This window comes from Moschus berezovskii, chromosome 24 (assembly GCF_049115385.1).
Source record: "Moschus berezovskii isolate FMDL1 chromosome 24, NW_MosBer_1.0, whole genome shotgun sequence".
In the NCBI taxonomy this organism is placed as follows: Eukaryota; Metazoa; Chordata; class Mammalia; order Artiodactyla; family Moschidae; genus Moschus; species Moschus berezovskii.
The window spans coordinates 11,341,949-11,364,735 of record NC_142483.1 but is presented as its reverse complement, the minus strand read 5'-3'; the positions used below and the strand labels follow the sequence as shown (position 1 = coordinate 11,364,735).

Genomic DNA, 22,787 nt, shown 5'->3' with positions numbered 1-22,787 from the left:
CCACCTCTTCATCTAACAGATGTGTTAGATTCTAATGACTTACTTCTTTCTAACCCATAGCCTCTTTTGGGTCCCCACTTAAAGGTTAGCCTCCAGAATGCCCCCTCTAGGTTTCTTTTTATTTCAGCATGTGCCCAACTGCTAAGCTGTAGTGTCTGTCAACATAGCTGCAAAGAGAAAGTAGCTGCTGCTGTCTCTCTCAGTAAGCTGCTCAGGGAACTTCATTTAAGCCTGGCACGTTCTGCTTCTGTATTCTAAACTGGACCAAAGATTATTTGAAGACTTCACAAGATGATTCAAAAAATACTGAGAAACCTTCTCTTCCAGAGGGTAGCTGGGTAACTCTGAAGTTGGGGCAGGCACGGTATCTGTCCCAGCACAGGTCTGTGGCAAGTCTGCTAGATGTGCACCCCACCCCATGCCCTGTCATGCCCAAGTCCACTAAAATGGCTCTGGTCACTAATTCTGCTCCCAGAAGCACTGGGGCCCAGCCTACCTGCAACGCTTGTTATCTTTTGGCTAGATTTATTCATGTTACCAATATTACTCATTCAGTTCTCAAAACGGTAAATACAGGATACTACAAATATTCCCATTGTACAGATGAAAAAAAAAATCCTTCACAAAGCTATTAGTTTGAACTCAGGTGGCTGATCTGGCTCCAGAGTCCCTGCTCTTAGTCACCACCCTTCACAATTTCGCCTGTCCTCCCACTCCCCTTAAAGTTATAAAGGAAGAAAACAGAGTTCAGAAAGAGTCACATATGTACTGTGCTTGATTTACAACAAAGAATAAAACAAAACTTTAATGCAGAGTAGATCAATTAACCATACTGGTGGGGGATGGGGGGACTGAAGCTTGACCCTTACTCACACCACACAGAAATCAATTCTAGATGTATCCAAGACCTAAATGTGATGGTAAAACATGAAACGTCTAGAGGACAACAGGAGAATATCTTCATGACCTTGGGGTAGACAACTATTTCTTACACAAAGCACAAAACAAAAAGGGGAAAAAATGATAAATTTGACTTCATTAAAATTAAAGCATCTATAGATCAAAAATACAATTTTAAAAGATTATAAGACTGTAAAAAATACACAACTAAGAGAGTGAAAAATCAAGCAATATAAATGCGAAAGGTGTATCATGTGTATATATCAAAAAAGACATCCAGATATAAAAAATTCCTATAAACCAACTAAGAAATTTATGAAAGAAAGAAAAATGGTAGAAAACATGGATTCAGGCGCTTTACAAAAGTGAAAATGATCGTAAGCATGTGGAAAAAAGCTCAACACCTGAAGTAATTAGGAAAATGCAAATTAAAACCACAATCAGATACCACCCCCCCACAACCCCTTGGATTGCGGGGAAGGAATGTTAAAGGCCCTACAAAATCACTCTGAACAACAGGGTCAAGGTCTGACATGTTTTCTTGATGCAGGTTTACAAAACGGCCCTGCCCCCAGCACACTCAAACTCTCTGCCCCGTTGTGTCCCTAAGCCTAGCACACAGAAAGGAAGGACAGGAACAAGCACCAAAGTCAGCACCGCTGCATTTCTAACACGGAGGCCATCTAAATACTGTCACGAGCTATGCTGAAAAGTCAGTCCAACATTCAAGTTTTCTCCAAAGAAAGTGACATGTTTCTGGGGAAGAAGAGGAAGACAGAAATACAGAATACAAAGATCTGGCTAGAGGGACTTCCCTGGCGGTCCAGTGGTTGGGACTTGGTGGATCCACTGCAGGGGGTGCAGGTTTGATCCTGGATCTGGGAACTAAAATCCCACAGGCCGTGCACTACAGCCCAAAAAAAAAAAAAAAGATCTGGCTTGAATCTGTAATTTAAGGAATGCTGCTCGTCATCTATGTTGAGAACAAAACGCTGAAATGCAATAGAACGTTCTATTAGCACTGTCCTGTCTGTCTTGGTGTGTTCAGCTGTAGGGTCTAACTGCTCCCACAGGATGAGTCACAGCCCCTTTCTCCGTTTCAGTGATTCCTCTTTGTTCCTAAAAACATGCCTTCCCTTGCCTGTCTTCGTCCAAAACAAGAGAACAACAGATCTAGAATTCAGGTTGCAAACATTTCATTTTGTAGAAGAGAACTTAAAGGCTCAGCAAGGACTTTCCCAGGATCACCGAAGTGTAGATGAAGACTGCTGTGCCTGGGGGGTGCTCCTCTCTATCACACTAGAGGGCTGGGGCAAAGGCGTTCCCAGGCCACAGTGACAGCTTTAGCCAGTATGGACTGCCACCTATCATCTCTCCTGCACCATCAGTTTCTCCCTCCCAACCTGATCAGTCCCACTGTCAAAAAGAACGTTTAAAAGATAAAACCTGTTCTCCCCCTATTCTGGTTTGAGCCCCTATCACTGCGCTGAAATTGATCATTTTGGGCACAAGGACCCCCACATTGCTAAATCCAATGTCAATTCTTAGTCCTCATACTACTAGGACTATTGGTTGTCTTATCTAACATAACTGATCACTTCCTCCTTGAAATGACTTTTTTTTTCCTATCTGGATCCCATAACATTTTCTCTTGGGTCTTCTACTGCCTCAGTGGCCATTTCTTTTCAGTCTTCTTTCCTCAATCATCCTCATTCCCTCCCCACTTCTGCTGTCAAGTGCTTAGTCGTTCAGACCATTTCTCTTATTCCTGGAATAATCTTATCCTGGCCTGTGATTTAGGTACCATTCATATACAGATATGCCCCACTTTTTTTTTTTTTTAATATCCAACATAGAGTTCTCCTCTGAATTTCAACTCAGTAGTCTAACTGCCCTGTGGACATTTCAACTTGGAGTAAGACATGTCAAACTCGTTTCTCCAAAACCAAACTCCTGTCTGTCTCCAATCTGTGCCTCGCCCCTGATCTTCCTAACCTTAGAAAATGGCATCTTAAAGTTGTTCAATAAAAACTTGGAATCCATCCTTATCTTTCCTGTTACTCTGATACAATCTGTATCTATTTCATTAACCAATTCTCTTGGCTCTATCTTCAAAATATACCAAGAATCCAACTACTTCCGCCAGCTCCACCAAGCCATCATCCTTCCTGCCCTGAATTTTGCAGTATCTTCCTAACTGGTCTCCCTGATTTTGCCCTCATCTCCCTAACAGTCTGTTCCCTACATATCAACCAGAGTGATCTTTCCTCTGTTCAAACCCTGCAATGGCTCCCATCTCACAGAATAAGGCCCCACACATAAGCCTCCCTCATTATAAATCCTCCCCAACACAGTGGTACCTCTGTTACTATGAATGAACCTATACTGACACATCAGTATCACCCAGAGTCCAAAGTTTACACCAGGGTTCACTCTTGATGTTGGACAAATATATAATGACATGTATCCACCATGGTAGACCATTCAGAGCAGTTTTACTGCCCTAAAAATCCTCTGTGCTCCACAGATTCATCCCTCCTCTCCCTCAAACCTCTGGTAACAACTGATCTTTTTACTTTTATTTTTTTAAATAAAAACTTAGAAAAATAAAAATGAAATGCCATGGAATTATGAAACAATCCTGGTTTTGAAAATTTTTAAATGGCACATGCAAAAAAAAAAATGCAATGGGATTCCAGCTTTGTATACATCTGAAGAGAAAAATAACTGAAAAGACATCAATACTCTTGCTATCTCTGGCTGATAGAATTCTGTGTGATTTTTGTATTCTTTATAATGTTCTATATTTCCAAAATCTAATTAACAGGTGCATATTACTAATAATCAGAAATTTATTGTTAAATAGTAAAGTCAACAAGCAGTTGGGCATCACAGATTTTGAAATATCCAAACTCCAGACACACTCTTTGAAGAAGGACTTAGGATATGAGGCAATCATAGGGTTCATAACATTTACTTAAAAGTATTCTTAGAAGAGAAAGAAATCTAGGCTCAAAATAAGGATGTCTAATGTGACAGAAAGGCCATTAGTAAACAGTGAAAACTACAGCCTCCATAACCTATGCTCCTTGTGAAGGGCCCTGGGGGCTTCCACGGGAGGGAAAAAACATTGGCTAGGATTCCCATTAGATTGCTGCGACTATTCCTCCCAAGTGCCATTCTTCATGACACAAAAGCCACCCACTCTGATCTTAGTTTAAAACTCTGGAGGTTCCTGACACTTCTTCCACTTCCAGCTGCAAGACTACTCCTGCAGACTGCTGGTGCTTACTGATACACTTGCGATTCACAGTGTAAGTCTGAAATAGCAGCTGTCAGAACTCAAGCAAATAAACCCGGGTTCCAGGTATATCTTGAACCACCACCACTGGCCTTACATGCTCAAGCCCCTACCTAGCTCACCCCAGACCCCTCTGCCCTCTGCTCTCTGTCCTCTAGCCACCAAGGCCTCCACCTTCCTGAGTCTAAACAAGTAGAGCTGTTCCCACCCCAGGGCCTTTGCCCTGGCCCTGTGCCTAGGATACTTCATCCCTGATTCTTCATACTGCAAGCAAAGAAGACAAATAGAAGGGGTGAGAGAAACAGCACAAGTCAAACTCCCTGCAGGAGACTAAGAGACACAGGGGCTGAGAAGATCAGCTTTCCTTACCCAGTGGTCCAAGGTGAAGGGGGTCAAAGTTGACATCTAGGACGCTAGCTTTCTGTCAATAAAATGGCTATGAAGCAGGTTTCATAAGGCACTGAGCATGTCATACATCTAGCTGCTGTTCAAGGAAACTAGTGTCCTGATACGCCATGTAAAATAGACAAGAATAGAATGAAATGGGGAAAAAAAAAGGGCCTATGTTCTAAAGAGATGTGCCCATCAAATCAGTCTGTGTCCAGATCCTGACTCACTTAAATAAACCAGGACTTCTCCAAGTTTTCTGCTGAGGAGTCCTGAATTCCCACAGAAAATGTTCTTATCCCTTAGGGCACCATCCAAAGCATTCAAATTCCACTGTCAAATTTATTTGAAGAAAATCTAATTTTATGTTAAAACTTCATGTGAATACTGATTTCTATGCCCAAATTTTCATTATATAAAAAATTTTTTTTTCAATCCATATCAAAGTACTGAACCCCCAAGCCCTGACACTCCTCCGCTAACTTCCCAATAAAACTGACACTCCAGCAAGGTCTGTCATGTTTATAGTGAAGCTCCATAAACTCCTAGTATCCCTTCCACAACCTAAGGAACCGAGTTTGGAAATAAAACTCCTTGGTAAGCAATCATTCCTAGAATAGCCAGTTTAAGGTTTAAGCCTGTAGTGTTTGACTGGGGCTTGGGTTTTACAATGATATTCCTATTAAAAAAAAAAAAATCCTACTTTCGTCTTAGCTGAACAAGGCTGTTCACAACATGGGCCGAACAGCTTGGGTGAGCAGAGGGCTCTCAGAAGAGAAGGGTGATAAAGGCCCCAGTTCTCCTACCAGAAAACCGAGAAAATAGCAGAGAAACCAGCACAACTAATGAAGTAAAAAAAATACCAGAGGAAAAGAAACGGGGCATCTGGTTTTTCCTTGTAATAAATACTCCATAAGGATAAGGGTAACCTAAACGGACTGGCGGTGGAGGGGAATCTCATTATTAAGACTGTTGTACACCTGGAGAACTGAAATTGTGGAGGGAAACCAAGAATTGACTCCAGATGAACATGAATGAGAAATACATGAAGTTCTTATTAAATGAACACATTAAATTCTAAGAATCTCCCCCACCCCTCAACCTTTACTGTACATTTAGGCCCAAGTTTCCTGCTATTTTTCTCTCCTGTCTCCCTGCTGCAAGGAGATAAGAAACTACCTTGGGGAAATGATATTAGGATTTTTACCATTTGCACAGACAGACTCTTGGAACTATTCCTTGGTCTAGATACTCTATTACCTACAGTTGCCAAGTACACGAAAGGAATAATATGCTGTAGGCCTAAAGGGTAGAGTGACACTGAGAAAGACAAACGAACCACCGCATCAACCAGCAAAACTGGCAAATGAGAACATATCACGCGTCACACATGCCACACTCTCCCATCAAATGCAACACACATTAAGCAGTAACTGAAAACAAACTTTTTTTGTAAAGGCCAGATAATTCTAGGGGTTTCCTTCATCTAAATATTTCTAAGCACTTTATCTGGATCAAGAGATTAGAGCTCACACTCAGCTAGAAGAAAATACTGAGCCAAAAAACCATTGCACAAGGAAAGCCAATTTCCAGACAGAGCAGGTTTTGAACCTCTGCCTCTAATAATGACAGTCCCCCAAAAGAGCTGACTTCTAACTTTCCCCATCATTCCAAAAGAATATAGAAAAGAAAAACAGGAATGACACACCAATCCATAACATCTCACAACATGCCACAGTGGGTCCCTTCGCCTGTTATCAACAGAAAGCACTATTTTCTTGAAGACAAAATCATGAAGCTGTTCCCCAACAGCCAAAGCCACCATGATCTATCATAGCCAGTTCTCAGACTAATGGCTCACGAGTCAGCTTTGGAAGGTCAGTACCAAGGGGTAGACAATGCTCCAACTTTATGTAGCAAAGCTAAAAATATCTCTTAACTCCCCCATTCACTCACTATTCTGTTCCTTCCATCTTTGCAAAGGTTTCATAATCCTCCCAGGCTTTACTTAGTCCATCTTCAATCTGCCCCACATAGCCAATAAGTCACCAAGTGGTATAAATCCTACTGCAGCAAATCTGACTTTGTATTCCTCATGTGCAGATCAACTGACTCAAAAGTTCAAACCCTCACTGACCCTTCCCATAAAGCTCCGTCACAGACCTAACTGGTTTTCTTGATCTGCCGGCCATCTCTGTTGTATACTGCTAGAATAACATTCCTAAAATAAAAGGTCTAATGAATGCTCCCTCAGTAAAACCCTCCATCCGTTCCATGTTGCCTCTAAAACAAATTCTAGATTCCTTCATGATCTGACCACAGGTCATCACTCCAGGCTCACTCTGATCATCCTCCTAAAGTGTTCAGTTCTGCACCAAGTAAGATAGCTCATCATTCTCTACCACATGCCACTGCTGCTGCTGCTGCTAAGTCCCTTCAGTCGTATCCGACTCTGTGTGACCCCATAGACGGAAGCCCACCAGGCTCCCCCATCCCTGGGATTCTCCAGGCAAGAACACTGGAGTGGGTTGCCATTTCCTTCTCCAATGTGTGAAAGTGAAAAGTGAAAGTGAAGTCGCTCAGTCGTGTCCGACCCTTAGCGACCCCATGGACTGCAGCCCACCAGGCTCCTCCATCCGTGGGATTTTCTAGGCAAGAGCACTGGAGGGGCTCGCCATTGCCTTCTCCGACCACATGCCACGCTTTCCCTTTCTTCATGCCATTATTTCTGACTGTCCTCTCATCTCTGATCGACAATATCACCAACTTCTTCCCTCAAAGCACTCACTAAGAAAGAATGCAAACACATCACAGCAGGGGATTATCTGAATCGATGGTCTCAGAAGCAGCATGGGTTTGAAATAGGAGCACCACCTTGGAAACCAAAGGCCCAGTTTTGCCATTTTCTTACTAAGTTACACTGAGCAAGGCACTTCCCTTTCTGAGCCTCAGTTTTCTAATCTGCAAAATGCACCCACCCTACTTAACACACAGGATTACTAAAATAAGCAAGTAAGACAAAACATTTCAAAATGCTTCTGAGGGGATGGAACTAAAGTAGTACTTAGAAATTTAGTTTTAAGTGCTACTAGGAAAAAAATGCTTAAATGAGCTAAGCATAATCTTAAGAAGCTTGAAAGTAATGCAAAATAAACCCCAAAGATGTAGGAGAATATTCTCAAGTAGAAATTACAAAGAAAACAAACATAATATAGAGGATCTCCAAAGCCAGAAGGCAGTTCTTTGAAAAGGTTAGTGGGATAGTTCGGATGTTTGTGAAAGCCACAAGGAAGCACTGTCAAAGTAAAACACTTCAAACCGAAAGGGCTGTAGTAACGGTTTCCTTTCTGAAAGGGTGTCTCAGCTGCAGCGCTATTGACATTTGGGGCCAGATAACAGTGCGGCAGGGAGCTGCTCTATGCAGCGCAAGACAGTCAGCAGGACGGCTTATTTCCACCCACAAGATGCCAGGAGCATTCCTCCCCAACTCCCAGGAGTCGTGACAACCAAAAATGTCTTCAGACTTTGCAAACTGTCCCCCAGGAGGTAAAATCAACCCAGGTTGAGAGAAACTGTTCTAAGAAAACAAAAGGGCCACATCACACTACACCAGCTAAGACTAGACTATTCATAGCCTTTCCTAATTTTAGAATAGCTGGCTGATCTGCCCATTAGAACTGCAGGATAACCAGCAAGCCAAGGCAGCAAAGGCAAGACTGAAGAAAATAGGCAGGTCTTGGATGTTTCCGCACAACTGCATAGAGCGTTCAAGACGAGAGGACCAGAAAAGCTGTAAGAACTGAGACAGTGGCAGAGATGCCACAAGCAGCACAAGTATCATTTTTATTTCAGGGGAGCAGGGGTCGGGGTGGGAGGGTAGGGTTGTAGTGTTCTAACACTAGAGTGAAACATAAAAATGGTGCTTGCAAGGAACTCTGCTCAACTGTATGTGGCAGCCTGGATGGGAGAGGGGTTTGGGGGGAAATGGATACATGTATATGTATGGCTGGGTCCCGTTTGTGTTCACTTAAAACTATCACAACACTGTTAATTGGCTATACCCCAATACAAAACAAAAATTAAAAAAAAAAAAATGTGCTTGAATCAAATTCCAAGAAGAGAGATACCCGAATGGGGCCAAAGAAAGAGACAGTACCTATGGAAACTTTCTTACTCACTCTGAAATTCATAAGCAATAAAAAGAAATCATTTCAATATTTAAAAAAGTTATTTCATCAAGAAATACATTTTCTTTTTTAAAAACTCCAATTACAGTAAGTATATTATTCTGAGACAAATCACAAATTCTTGCCACTTTTAAATAAATAATAGTAAAGTTCTCAAATTCATACCAGACAATTTTTGAATAATTAAGAATCCGACCAGGAGAAAAGGAATCCAAGAAGCCAAGAGGGAAAACTGCGTGTATATATCCATTATACTCACCGGCAGCATCTAAAACCCAGTCTAAACCTGATGAAAGTTCTAGAGGTGCCTGAAAACATAATTTTGAGAAACCAAATGATATAAAAGCAAAAAGTGATGCAGATACCTAGGGATTCTAATGCCATCTTAAGAACCATGAGAGGCAAACAAAACAATCTAATGGTATACCCATACATCACTATCTTCTGTTATTTCTCCTCATTCTACTTTATGGACAGGGACTATAAAACTAACGGTGGGGAGACTCCAATGGAACAGGCTAGCAGTGGATAGCAAAAGATGCTGTCCAGGTGAGGGCAGGGAGTAAAATGGTAATTTGCCTGCCAGAAGTAAACTGGAAATGGGGCAGAGATTTCTCGACAGTTTATGTGAAAGAAAATCGATCCCTGAACCATACGGCAGTTGTTAGGATGAGTGAGAAGTGAAGACATTAACATCAACAAAGAAAAAGGAGAGATGTTTATTCTCCTGGAATCTGGAGAATGACAGGAGTGCATCTTCACCAGGATCCAGTAGGTCCAAGGAATGACAATCTACTGCAATTTCAGGTATAAAACTGAATACTGGTGTGTTATAAAAAGGCAAATTTTATTCCTAGGATAACAGGAGGCTTACAAACAACTAAATACTGTGCCATGAAAGGTTAGAATTAATTGAGAAGTTGGTCAGATGACCTAACACTAGACTAATGATGAAAGAAAAAGTCTGATGCCACTTCAACAAGTTGGGAATAAAGAAAGGGTGAGCCAAGCAAACCAAACAGGAGTACAGCAGGGGTCCAGCAGCTACACAGGGGCAGTTCTCTCCCCAGTGGAGCAATTTATAGTTGCCTGAAGTGGCTGAGAGGCAGACCAGCGCTGCAGGAGACGGGGTAAGCTTTCTGCAGTTGTGAACCCATCTAAGAACCTCTCCCCAAATAACGTCCTCATGTTCACAGAAGCAGAATTGTGAATGTAACTGAGGAAACTCACAGGCCACTCACAGTTATCCCCTGATGGGTCTGTGGTCACCAGACCACAAAGTCTCACAGGAGGAACTCTGCCACTGACTCCCTCCACGACTTGAATGAGTATGCGCCACTCTCAAATGCGTGGTCAAAGATAAGGCGAGGGCTAAAGGTCCCTCCAGCAACACAGTGACACTTACACAGGGGAACAATTCATTTCCGGGGGAAGAGCATATGGGTTCATTGTCGCTGTGTTTCAGACCTTGCCGTCTCACGATGGATGACCTGAGAAACCCAACTGCAAACACCAAGCTGTCTCAGCAAAAATTTTAATAGAGGAAAGGGAAGCAACCTCTGTCGCTCACGAGTCACTCACCATCCAGCAGGTCTTCCCCTTCATCCCTGCCATGCTCCTCCACTGCCACCTCCTCCTCCTCCTCCTCCTCCTCTTCCGCATCCTCCAGCTCCACGTCTGGGTCCAGGTCTGGATCGCTCCCTGAGGCGGATTCGTCTGACATGGCTCCCAGAGGTCCTCAGTGGACATTACCGTCTCATGGTCCACTGCAGGGGTCCTGGGAGGAGGACAAGAGATAACAGAATTACTGAAGGCTTCACTTAGGAACACACATTTTTCAAAGAGAAAATGTCAAGGATGAATACCCTGGTTAGGTATGGAGCTAAGCGTACATAAAATCTCAACTTCTCCCACAAGGACACTGGCCCTAAGACATACTGTGGTGACTCTCTGCCCAGCTCAAGCCTCTCTGACCTGCTTGTTTGGTCCCTTTAAGGCATTTTCTTGTCCAAACACCCTATATACTCCAGGGTTCATTCCTTCATGCATTAACTGCTTCCTGAGCACCAACTCAAGTCAAGGCTATGGTATTTCCAGTGGTCATATATGGATGTGAGAGTTGAACCACAAAGAAAGCTGAGTGCCAAAGAATTGATGTTTTTGAACTGTGGTGTTGGAGAAGACTCTTGAGAGTCCCTTGGACTGCAAGGAGATCCAACCAGTCCATCCTAAAGGAAATCAGTCCTGAATGTTCACTGGAAAGACTGATGCTGAAGCTGAAACTCCAATACTTTGGCCACCTGATACAAAGAGCTGACTCATTTGAAAAGACCCTGATGCTGGGAAAGATTAAGGGCAGGAGAAGGGGACGACAGAGGATGAGATGGTTGGATGGCATCACCAACTCAATGGACATGAGTCTGGGTGAACTCCAGGAGTTGGTGATGGACAGGGAGGCCTGGCATGCTGCAGTCCATGGGGTCGCAAAGAGTCGGACCTGACTGAGTAACTGAACTGAACTGAGTACCAACTCTTTACATCTCTGCAGATATATATACATGCGTGTATAACTGCAGGCACTCAGGCTTTGGAGACACAGTACAAAGTAGAGAAAAGTATGTCAGAAGGTGGTATGTGCCAGAAGCTGTTATTTTATATAGTGTGGCGGGGGTGGGGGTGGGGAATGGGGATAGGAAAGTTCTCACTGAGCAGAGACCAGAAGAACAGCCAGCCACACAGACACCTGGAGGGACTGTGTCCAGGCAGAGTGAGCAGCAAAGGTGAGGCCCTCGAGTAACTGGGAGTGCTCAGGGAATAAGGAGTAGGTCCTGTCTTAGAGCACTACAAGGAAGATGGTCCATTCTCCCATCACCTGAATAAAATGGTTACAGGCAACTGACTACTCATGACACTGTCACTCCTCCCGAGCAGGTAGGGAGCCTCAGAACGCCCGCGCCCACAGCTCAGCTCTCAGGCTCTGCCCTCGCTCGTGGCCCAGTTCCAGCTCCATTTCTTCCAAGAAGCCTTTGTCTAGTGCCCCAGTCTTCTGGGATCACGTTCCCTCTTCTGAACTCCAGCAGCCATGCTGACCAGACTGACCTTCACTGAAGGCTTCAAATGAGTTACTTGGCAAAGTGTTTGCCTTCTTTGGTCTCTCACCTCCTGACCCAACAGTAAGCCCCTAGCGGCAGGGATTTAGCGGGGAACTGTTTCCTTGTATCCTAGAGCTAGGAGCATGTCCTAGTCAAATCATTCCTATTCACATTCCCTCTCCCGTGCCAATCTGCCTGCTCTATTGTATTTAGCATGTGTCAGGCACTGTGCATGTTTGTCCACCTCTCTCTCTCCATTTTATTATTAGCAAAAGTCCTTTCTTCTTGAGTGAAAAGAAAAAAAACAGGATAAAGAGAAAGCTAGCTGTTTTGTGATACAGTAAATACAACAAAATATTAATGTGAAGATTCACCAGTTCTTTTCATTTTTTGGTATATTTCAAATTTTTTATTACAAAATGTGGACAAGAGGGGCACAAGATAAATAATCTTTCGTAAGATAAACAGCTGTAGACAACTACATCCAAAACTGGGTCATCCTAAAATTCCTCCCACTTCCCAAAATTAAAAAAGAAACACAAGTATCTTAATTATTCAGCACAAATACTATTCTGTCTAAAGTTCAGACACAATCTGAAACAGAACTTCTATGTTTTACCGAATAAAAACAGAAACAAAATAAAGCAGACTGGATCCTTTAGAATTTTTGAAAACCAGAATTTAAGACTGCTCAGTTAAAAAGCACAGGGATAATGAGCGTGTGCATCGTGACGGGTCACATACTTAGCCTCTGAAGACAACAAAAGCAAAGAGCAGCTGTGGATGGTTGAGCAATAGAATTCAAATTTTTGCATTAATAACACACTTGCAAAAACATTTACAAAGGGCATTAAAGTACAGGGAAGAAAAGTGACCCACAAATACACATTAATATAACTAATGCTAAACTACCACTCACTGACAAAGCAAATTCCAAGTCTCTGAGGGAAATCTATATCTTTAGTTCATTAGGTTTTAAAAAGGAAGTAGTAAACCAATTAAATATCAGCAGGTTTAGAAGTGAAATTTATTTCTGAATATTAGTATAATGATAATTCATCAGCAACTACTACTCTGTTTGGAAGTCAACGTTCACAATCAGCATAAACCCCCTGTTTCATTTTACACTGCTTGAGGTAAGTTATTTTGCTGTTGCCTGGCTGATTATGGAGTGGCTTTTAGAGAATAATTTTTAATTAGCAAGTACCTTTAGGTAATCTGAATTCCTGGCATTTTACAGAAGAAATTGTGTGGTGATGGAAAAATGACAATCACTTAGACGTTAGCAATAACAATGAAAAGCTTCCTGCAAACCCAGTTAACAAACATCTTTAAAACCATCTCAGCCCCAGGCTTCTGACAGACAGAAGCAAACATCAATTAAACATTCAACCACTACATATGTTGTTAAGACTATCAAAGACATTGGTCCAGCCCCCTTCTCAAAGCAGTTTTAAAAAAGAGGACACTTTTAAAATAGTACCCAGGCCATCAGATGACCCTATCAGAGAAGAAACTGGAAAGTAATGGGTTTCTTCAGTTCAGTTCTGTTGCTCAGTCGTGTCCGACTCTTTGCGACCCCATGAATCACAGCACGCCAGGTCTCCCTGTCCATCACCAACTCCCGGAGTTCACTCAAACTCATGTCCATCGAGTCGGTGATGCCATCCAGCCATCTCACTCTCTGTCATCCCATTCTCCTCCTGCCCCCAATCCCTCCCAGCATCAGAGTCTTTTCCAGTGAGTCAACTTGTCGCATGAGGTGGCCAAAGTATTGGAGTTTCAGCTTTAGCATCAGTCCTTCCAATGAACACCCCAAACTGATGTACTTTAGAATGGACTGGTTGGATCTCCTTGCAGTCCAAGGGCCTCTCAAGAGTCTTCTCCAACACCACAGTTCAAAAGCATCAATTCTTCGGCGATCAGCTTTCTTCACAGTCCAACTCTCACATCCATACATGACAATGGGAAAGACCATAGCCTTGACTAGATGGACCTTGGTTGGCAAAGTAATGTCTCTGCTTTTTAATATGCTATCTAGGTTGGTCATAACCTTCCTTCCAAGGAGTAAGCGTCTTTTAATTTCATGGCTTCAATCAGCATCCGCAGTGATTCTGGAGCCCCCAAAAATAAAGTCTGACACTGTTTCCAGTGTTTCCCCATCTATTTCCCATGAAGTGATGGGACCAGATGACATGATCTTTGTTTTCTGAATGTTGAGCTTTAAGCCAACTTTTTCACTCTCCTCTTTCACTTTCATCAAGAGGCTTTTGAGTTCCTCTTCACTTTCTGCCATAAGGGTGGTGTCATCTGCATATCTGAGGTTATTGATATTTCTCCCGGCAATCTTGATTCCAGCTTGTGCTTCTTCCAGCCCAGCGTTCCTCATGATGTACTCTGCATATAAGTTAAATAAGCAGGGTGACAATATACAACCTTGACGTACTCCTTTTCCTATTTGGAACCAGTCTGCTGTTCCATGTACAGTTCTAACTGTTGCTTCCTGACCTGCATAGAGGTTTCTTAAGAGGCAAGTCACATGGTCTGGTATTCCCATGTCTTTCAGAATGTTCCACAGTTTATTGTGATCCACACAGTCAAAGGCTTTGACATAGTCAATGAAGCAGAAATAGATGTTTTTCTGGAACTCTCTTGCTTTCTCCACGATCCAGCGGATGTTGGCAATTTGATCTCTGGTTCCTCTGACTTTTCTAAAACCTGCTTGAACAACTGGAAGTTCACAGTTCACATATTGCTGAAGCCTGGCTTGGAGAATTTTGAGCATGACTTTACTAGCGTGTGAGATGAGTACAATTGTGCGGTAGTTTGAGCATTCAGCTTTCTTAAGTCCCACCAAATCTGGTTTTTCTCTTTCCCTCCCTTCTACAGGCCACTAAATTTCTTTACAAAGACGACACAATGAATTCTGTTCTCAGCTCTTCAGAGCCACACTAACTACTAAAGGAGCAGGTCTGGCTGTTACTGATCACCTTCCAAAACGCAACAAAGGGAAAATGGCAGAGGAAAAACTGATCCCGCAGGCAGCAGCACAGTTCATTGCACTATTGCACTTTGACTCTAAGGGGCTCCGCCCCAACACACACACTTCCAAGTGGATATAGCCTTTCAGAACACAGGGAAGGTAGCCCTGATTTTAAAAATTAGCTCTTGGGGACTTTCCTGGTGGGCCTGGGCCTGTGGTTAAGAATCTGCCTTCCAAACAATTCCAAGCTCATTCTACAAGGCTACAATCACCCTGATACCGAAACCAGGCAAAAACAACACACAAACAAGAAAATCACGGACCAGTAGTACTGATGAACATAGATGCAAAAACCCTCAACAACATTCTAGCAAACAGAATTCAACAACACATTCAATTCAGTTGCTCAGTCGTGTCCGACTCTTTGACACCCCATGAATCGCAGCATGCCAGGCCTCCCTGTCCATCACCAATACGATCAAGTCAGGTTTATTCCAGGGATGCAAGGATTCTTCAATATATACAAATCAATCAATGTGATACACCATATTAACAAACTGAAAAATAACCACACAATCTCAACAGATGTAGAAAAAAGCCTTTGACAAAATTTAACACCCATTTATGACAAAAATGCTTCAAAAAATGGGCATAGAAGGAACGTACCTTCACATAGTAAAGGCCATATATGATCAGCCCTCAGCAAACATTATTCTCAATGGTGAAAACTAAGTGCATTCCCTTTAAGTTCAGGAACAAGACAAGGATGTCCACTCTCACCACTATTATTCAACGTAGTTTTGGAAAGTCCTAGCTACGGCAATTAGAGAGGAAAAAGAAATAAAAGGAATTCTAGATTGGAAAAGAAAAACTCTCACTGTTTGCAGATGACATGATAGTATACATAAAAAACCCAAAAGAAACTATCAGAAAATTACTAGAGCTAATCAGTGAATTTAGCAAAGTCATGGGATACAAGGTCAATTCACAAAAGTCACTGCATTTCTATATACTGCTGCTGCTAAGTCACTTCAGTCGTGTCCAACTCTGCGTGACCCCATAGACGGAAGCCCACCAGGCTCCCCCGTCCCTGGGATTCTCCAGGCAAGAACACTGGAGTGGGTTGCCATTTCCTTCTCCAATGTGTGAAAGCGAAAAGTGAAAGTGAAGTTGCTCAGCCACGTCAGACTCGCAGCGACCCCATGGACTGCAACTAACAATGAAAAAACAGAAAGAGAAATTAAGGAATCAATCCCATTCACCAATGCAACAAAAAGAATAAAATATCTAGGAATAAACCTACCTAAGGAGACAAAAGACCTGTATGTGAAAAATTATAAGATAACGATGAAAGAAATCAAAGATGACATAAACAGATAGAGAGATAGTCCATGTTCCTGGGCAGGAAAATCAATACTGTGAAAATGACTATACTACCAAATGCAATCTATAGATTCAATGCAAAAGTCAAAAGTGAAAGTGAAGTCAGTCAGTCATGCCCACTTCTTTGCGACCCCGTGGACTTAAGACTCACTTTCACTTTTTCAGAATAAAAAATTTCCCAATTCATATGGAAACACAAAAGACCCCAGATAGCCAAAGAAGTCTTGAGAAAGAAGAATGGAACTGGAGGAATTAACCTTCCTGACTTCAGACTATACTACAAAGCTACAGTCATCAAGACAGCATGGTACTAGCACAAAAACAGAAATACAGACCAATGGAACAAGATAGGCAAGATAAACCCACACACCTATGGGTACCTTAATTTTGACAAAGGAGGCAAGGGTATACAATGGGGCAAAGACAGCCTCTTCAATAAGTGGTGCTGGGAAAACTGGACAGGTAGGTGCAAAAGAATGAAATTAGAACACTTCCTGATGTCATACACAAAGATAAACTCAAAATCGATTAAAGACCTAAATGTAAGACCAGAAACTATAAGACTCTTAGAGGAAAACAGGCAGAACACTCAACATAAATCAAAGCAAGATCTTCTATGACCCACCTCTTAGAGTAATGGAAATAAAAACAAAAATAAATAAGTGGGGTCTAGTTAAACTTAAAAGCTTTTGTACAGCAAAGGAAACTACCAACAAGGTGAAAAGACAACCCTCAGAATGGGAGAAAATAATAGCAAGTGAAACAACTGACAAAGAATTAATTTCCAAAATATACAAGCAGCTCATACAACTCAATACCAGAAAAACAAACAATCCAAGCAAAAGTGGGAAAAAGACCTAAAAAGACATTTCTCCAAAGAAGATATACAGATGGCTAACAAACACATGAAAAAATGCTCAACACTGCTCATTATTAGAGAAATACAAATCAAAACTACCATGAGATACCACCTCACACCAGTTAGAAAGGTGATCATCAAAAAGTCTACAAAGAATAAATGCTGGAGAGGGTGTGGAGAAAAGGGAACCCTCCTGCACTGCCAGTAGGGAATGTAAATTGATACAGCCACTATGGAAGATGGTATGGATATTCCTTAGAAAACTAGGAATAAAACCACCATATGACTCTGCAATCCCACTCCCAGGCATATAACCTGAGGAAACCAAAACTGAAAAAGACACATGTTCCCCAATGTTCACTGCAGCACTATTTATAATAGCTCGACCATGGAAGCAACCTAGATATCCATCGACAGATGAATGGATAAAGAAGCTGTGGCACATATATACAATGGAAAACAGACATGAGGAAAAAAGTTGATAAGGAAAAAAATGCATTACCCCATTTGCTCCTCACCCCATGAGGGACACTGCTTCAATCTTCAGTGAAGACAAGCTCTGCTTCTAAGACACAGACATACTAGGAGAGTGACTTGGGTGTTGCTGCACCTTAAAAATGACCTGTATTCCTACAGAGCAAATTCTGGGAATCAAAGTCTATTTTAATGAAACTGGAGAACTAGCTATTTAAAGGAACTCCAAACAGAACCACTCTGATAGGTAAATATTCAATCCCTACATAATATGTTAACCTTTATAGTTTAATATATTGGGTTTACTTTCAAACTGTGGTGTTGGAGAAGACTCTTGAAAGTCCCTTGGACTGCAAGGAGATCAAACCAATCAAACCTGAAAGAACCCTGAATATTCATTGGAAGGAATGATGTTGAAGCTGAAGCTCCAATACTTTGGCCACCTGATGGGAAGAGCTGACTCACTGGAAAAGACCCTGATGCTGGGAAAGATTGAAGGCAAAAGAAGAAGGCAGCAGAGGATGAGATGGTTGGATGACATCACTGACTCAATGGACATGAGTCTGAGCAAACTCCAGGAGATAGTGAAGGACAGGGAAGCCTGGCGTGCTGTAGTCTATGGGGTCACAAAGAGTCTGAAATGACTGAGTGACTGAACAACACCATCATACTGGGTTTGCTAAAAGCAAACTCCAGGAGATAGTGAAGGACAGGGAGGCCTGGCGTGCTGTGGTTCATGGGGTCGCAAAGAGTCGGACACGACTGAGCAACTGAACTGAACTGAAATGAACAGGAGGCTATAATTATGAAGAAACATACAGCCAATCCCAGTGAGCCTCTCACAGCAACTTTGAGAGTGAAGGAAGAGTTTTCTGCCCTGCTAAATTCAAAGACAAGGACACCTGTCTGTAAAGTGCTGCCTGACCACACACACACAGCGCCTTTGTTCACAAAGCGCGCACACACACACACACACAGCGCCTTTGTTCACAAAGCTGACCATGCCTGGAGAGTCCACACTGAAAACTGCAAACACGGCTTGCTAAAAGGAGGCTATAATTATGAAGAAACATACAGCCAATCCCAGTGAGCCTCTCACAGCAACCTTGAGAGTGAAGGAAGAGTTTTCTGCCCTGCTAAATTCAAAGACAAGGACACCTGTCTGTAAAGTGCTGCCTGACCAAGAATCAGTGGAATTAATCATTTACAAAATACACACACACACAGCGCCTTTGTTCACAAAGCTGACCACTCCTGGAGAGTCCACACTGAAAACTGCAAATACACACGGCTTCACCGGGCAGCCGGTGAAATTCCAGAGATGTCTTAGTGGTCCTCAGCAGCATCCTGATCTTGCCTTTGATATAAAATAATCCATTCCCAACTGCCATATCCTCATTAATTTTGGTGACCTTGAGTAATATTAAATTTCCTCAAGTACTCTCAAAGCAATTTAACAGCAAATACCACTCACATCTTTTCTCCATTAAGAATATAAACAAAACCATGCATTTATGCTAACATACAAGGGGAGGGAAGTTTTCAGAGCAAGCAAACATTTAGCCCAAAACTTGAAGCAAGAGCCCTTCAAAGAAACCTATTAGTCAAAGAATCAAAGAGGGGGAGAAGAGAGTTCAGTTCATATATAGAACTTCCTGGTTATCTATTACAAGATTCTTCAATCTGCTGTGAGAGACTGACTGTGGATCTTTAAAGTTATTTCAAAACACCTTTCCTGTGCAAGATGAAAATCTAATGTGTACTTCAAAATTCCATGCAGCCCAAATGCCTTTTGCTTATCTTTCAGTTACTTTAAAACATTTAATACACATAAGCAGTCACAGAAACTAAACTGACAGATATCGAAACATGTTTTTTGGAACTCAAATGAGACTTTCAGCAATTAAGACAAAATAAAGAAAGATGAACAAACATACCCAGGCCTCCAAGGAGCCGGGCCACATGAGACAACTCTCCCAAAAGGCAATGCAAGTGAGGCCAGAACCAAGCACAACAGAGGCGCTGAAGCCACGTGTAAAGAGGCCTAAAGGCTAGCCACAGCTTGTGGGCAACTAGCTGCATTACTAAATGTTCTCCCAGAGCTTCTTCCATAACTCCTCTTACTCCAGAAAGAAGAGAGATAGGTCTGAGTTCATCTTTAAGACCCCTTCCAGATTCTATGACAGCAGTTCTTAAAGGGTGGTCCTAGAACCCCTGAGGGGCCTTAAAAAGTCAAATTCCTGCATGGGTTACACAGCCATTCAAAGTGCAAGACAGACCAATGGATTTCAATGAAACAGAATACAAAAAGTTCCTTGATACAGTTTCAAGCTCTCTGTAATAATTAACCTTGAAGAAACTACCAAAGTTTTGGTATAATACCAACAAATACCCACAATTATACGAAAAGGATGTTAAAATACTCCTGTCTTTTCCAACTACATTCTTCATGTACTTCAATAATATAAAAAGTCAACAACAAAACAGTAAGTCACAACAGAACCAATGCAGAACCAGATCTGAGAATCCAGCTGTCTCGATTCAACGAGACATTTTCAAATTTTTGAACATGTAAAACAATTCTACTCTTCTAATTTCTTTTGGAAAATAGCTATTTTTCATTTAAAAGGTTATTTATGTTAATATATAATTAGCTTATTATTTTAGAATGAATTAATATATTTTATTTCTCAGCTTTAGTTTCTAATACAAAAAATATTGACCAGTAAAGCACTCTGGGGTCTTTAATAATTTTTAAGAGTATTAAAGGATCCTAAGAGCAAAAAGTTTGAGACCTGCTATTCTAATACAACAAAACTCTAAGATCTGTGGTCTTCCCACCCTCATTTTCAGGTATCACAAACAGAAAAATTGGCTTTAAGGAAAAACATAACATGCAGAGAACCACATTACATGAACATTATAAAACTTTCCATAATATTAAAGGAGATCAGTCCTGGGTGTTCATTGGAAGGACTGATGCTAAAGTTGAAACTCCAATACTTTGGCCACCTCATGAGACGAGTTGACTCACTGGAAAAGACTCTGATGCTGGGAGGGATTGGGAGCAGGAGGAGAAGGGGACGACAGAGAATGAGATGGCTGGATGGCATCACCGACTCAATGGACATGAGTTTGAGTGAACTCCGGGAGTTGGTGATGGACAGGGAGGCCTGGCGTGCTGTGATTCATAGGGTCTCAAGGAGTTGGACACGACTGAGCGACTGAACTGAATATTTAAATAAAAACCAAAAATTAATCTGATATATAAAAATGATACACACAGGTTATTTTATAAATATAATTAATCATCAAGGGCAAATTTCCTCAGTAACTGAAGGTAATACTACATTGTTGTTTAGTCGTTTCATTGTGTCTGACTGTTTTGCGGCCCCATGGACTGCAGCTCACCAGGCTCCTCTGTCCATAGGATATCCCAGGTAAGAACACAGGAGTGAGTTGCCATTTCCTACTCATGAGGATGTTCCTGACCCAGGGATCAAACCCATGTCTCCTACAAGTCTCCTGCATAGCAGGTGGATTCGTTACTGCTGAGCCACCAGGGAAGACAAATACTACATTTGCAAAGTTAATTTTTCACTTTTACCACTGAATCTCTGCTATCCACACTCCCTTCAAAATAGCCAAGGGCTGAGGTACACTGCCCTCCTTGTAAATCCGCCTTGGCTCATGCCCTTCATCCAAGAAGTTACTGACAAGCACATCCCTGCAAGAGTCAGTCCCAGGAGTTTTGAATAAGTAGGAGTTAAGACCTAGAAGGCCACTGCTGAGGGGAGCAAATGAAAGATTCATTTCATTCTCCATGGAGTCAGCTGAAAAAAAAAAAAAAAAAGCGGGGGTGGGGGAGGGTGAAAGGAGGGAAGGGGGAAGGGAAGGGGAGAGAGAGAGAGACAAAGAGAATAAACAATTGAGCTGGGAAGACAGGAGCTGACAGGGATGACAGATTTGGCTATGAGAGGCCTGTGTGACATAGACGCTGCTCCCCAGAGAAATGTGGGTTCTGAAAAAAAGTCCCTGTCTCACACACACGCACTCCACATATGTTAAAACATCAGATCTGTGTAATTTGAGGGTGGTTTAAAAAAAAAAAAGTTAAGATCCCTGGATCTCTAAATGCAGGGGATGAGGCAAGAATAAATGCCATTCTGGCTAAATATGTTACCATTCAACTCGTGAGCCCTGTATCTCTTTCCACACAGCTCTCACTTCTTAAAACAGGGATTTCAGAGATAAGGACCAACTTGGCAGGGGCATGGATGGCCCACTTACCCTAGGCTCCCTGGAGCCTGAGCCAGCCCAGTTCAGATCAACCTAAAAGCAAGTCAGGTTTATCTACTGGATGGTGAGACTGAAGAGGCTTGGAGAGAAGCCAAACCATGCTTGATGTCCTACCACAATTGCCTCCACTCCTCTCACCAGCCTCTTCCCTGAGCCCTTTGAGACCCCCTCCCTCTCCAAAGACCCCTCCCTTTCTAAGAAGTCTATCATGAAGCCACAGAGCTCAGTCTGGGTGCTTCAAACCCAGACAAGGATAAGCTGTGCAGAGTGAGGGATAGTTCACTCACCCCTCACAGGCCTGCAAACATTCAGCATAAATTCTGGTAAAGACATCTCTGTATCTAGTCAATCTACCCACCAGACACACTCCTGAAAAGCTCTATCCAAGTAGCATTTCAACACCAGAGCTTTTACAAATAAGACTACAGCAGGGACCCTTACCTGAATCCTTCTATAATATAGCCACTAATTTTCTGAATTGATGCTGATCACTTTAGATTTTCAATAATCATTTATTTTTTAAAAGTTATACCTACCTCATATACAGGCTATATACTGTGGTTTTTCCTAAATTGGTATCTACTATAAATAAAATTTCTAATGCATGACTATTATTTTGGGGTATGTACTCACAAACTGTATTTCTATAGCTACTCAAGTTTCTCCACTTTGGCTTTGTCAGTGACATGGGCACTCTGTGCACTTAGCTCCATGATGACATAGGAACTCTTCTGGTTCCACTTCTCACAGTTCTAAAATGAATGGTAATGCTAGTCAGGGGCAGACACCTTACGGTGCCTATGCAACAATACAAAAATACATTTGGGCTTTGCCCCTGGTTCCCAGCACAGAGCTCCCAAAACCTTTGGAATTTTCTGAGTGACAGGATTGTCTTTTGCTATTCATACCGAGCCCCTTTTGA

General features: G+C 42.1%; 1 protein-coding gene across 1 annotated transcript in view; it reads right to left on the bottom strand.

Moving 5' to 3' along the window:
- Positions 1-22,787, bottom strand: part of RAD54L2 (RAD54 like 2) — an 87,208-nt gene that overhangs the window by 37,348 nt on the left and 27,073 nt on the right. Inside the window, exon 2 of the mRNA XM_055413924.2 lies at positions 10,357-10,552. Coding sequence (XP_055269899.1) covers positions 10,357-10,498 — 142 coding nt within the window. The 5' untranslated portion in view covers positions 10,499-10,552. The remainder of the gene's footprint in view (positions 1-10,356; positions 10,553-22,787) is intronic.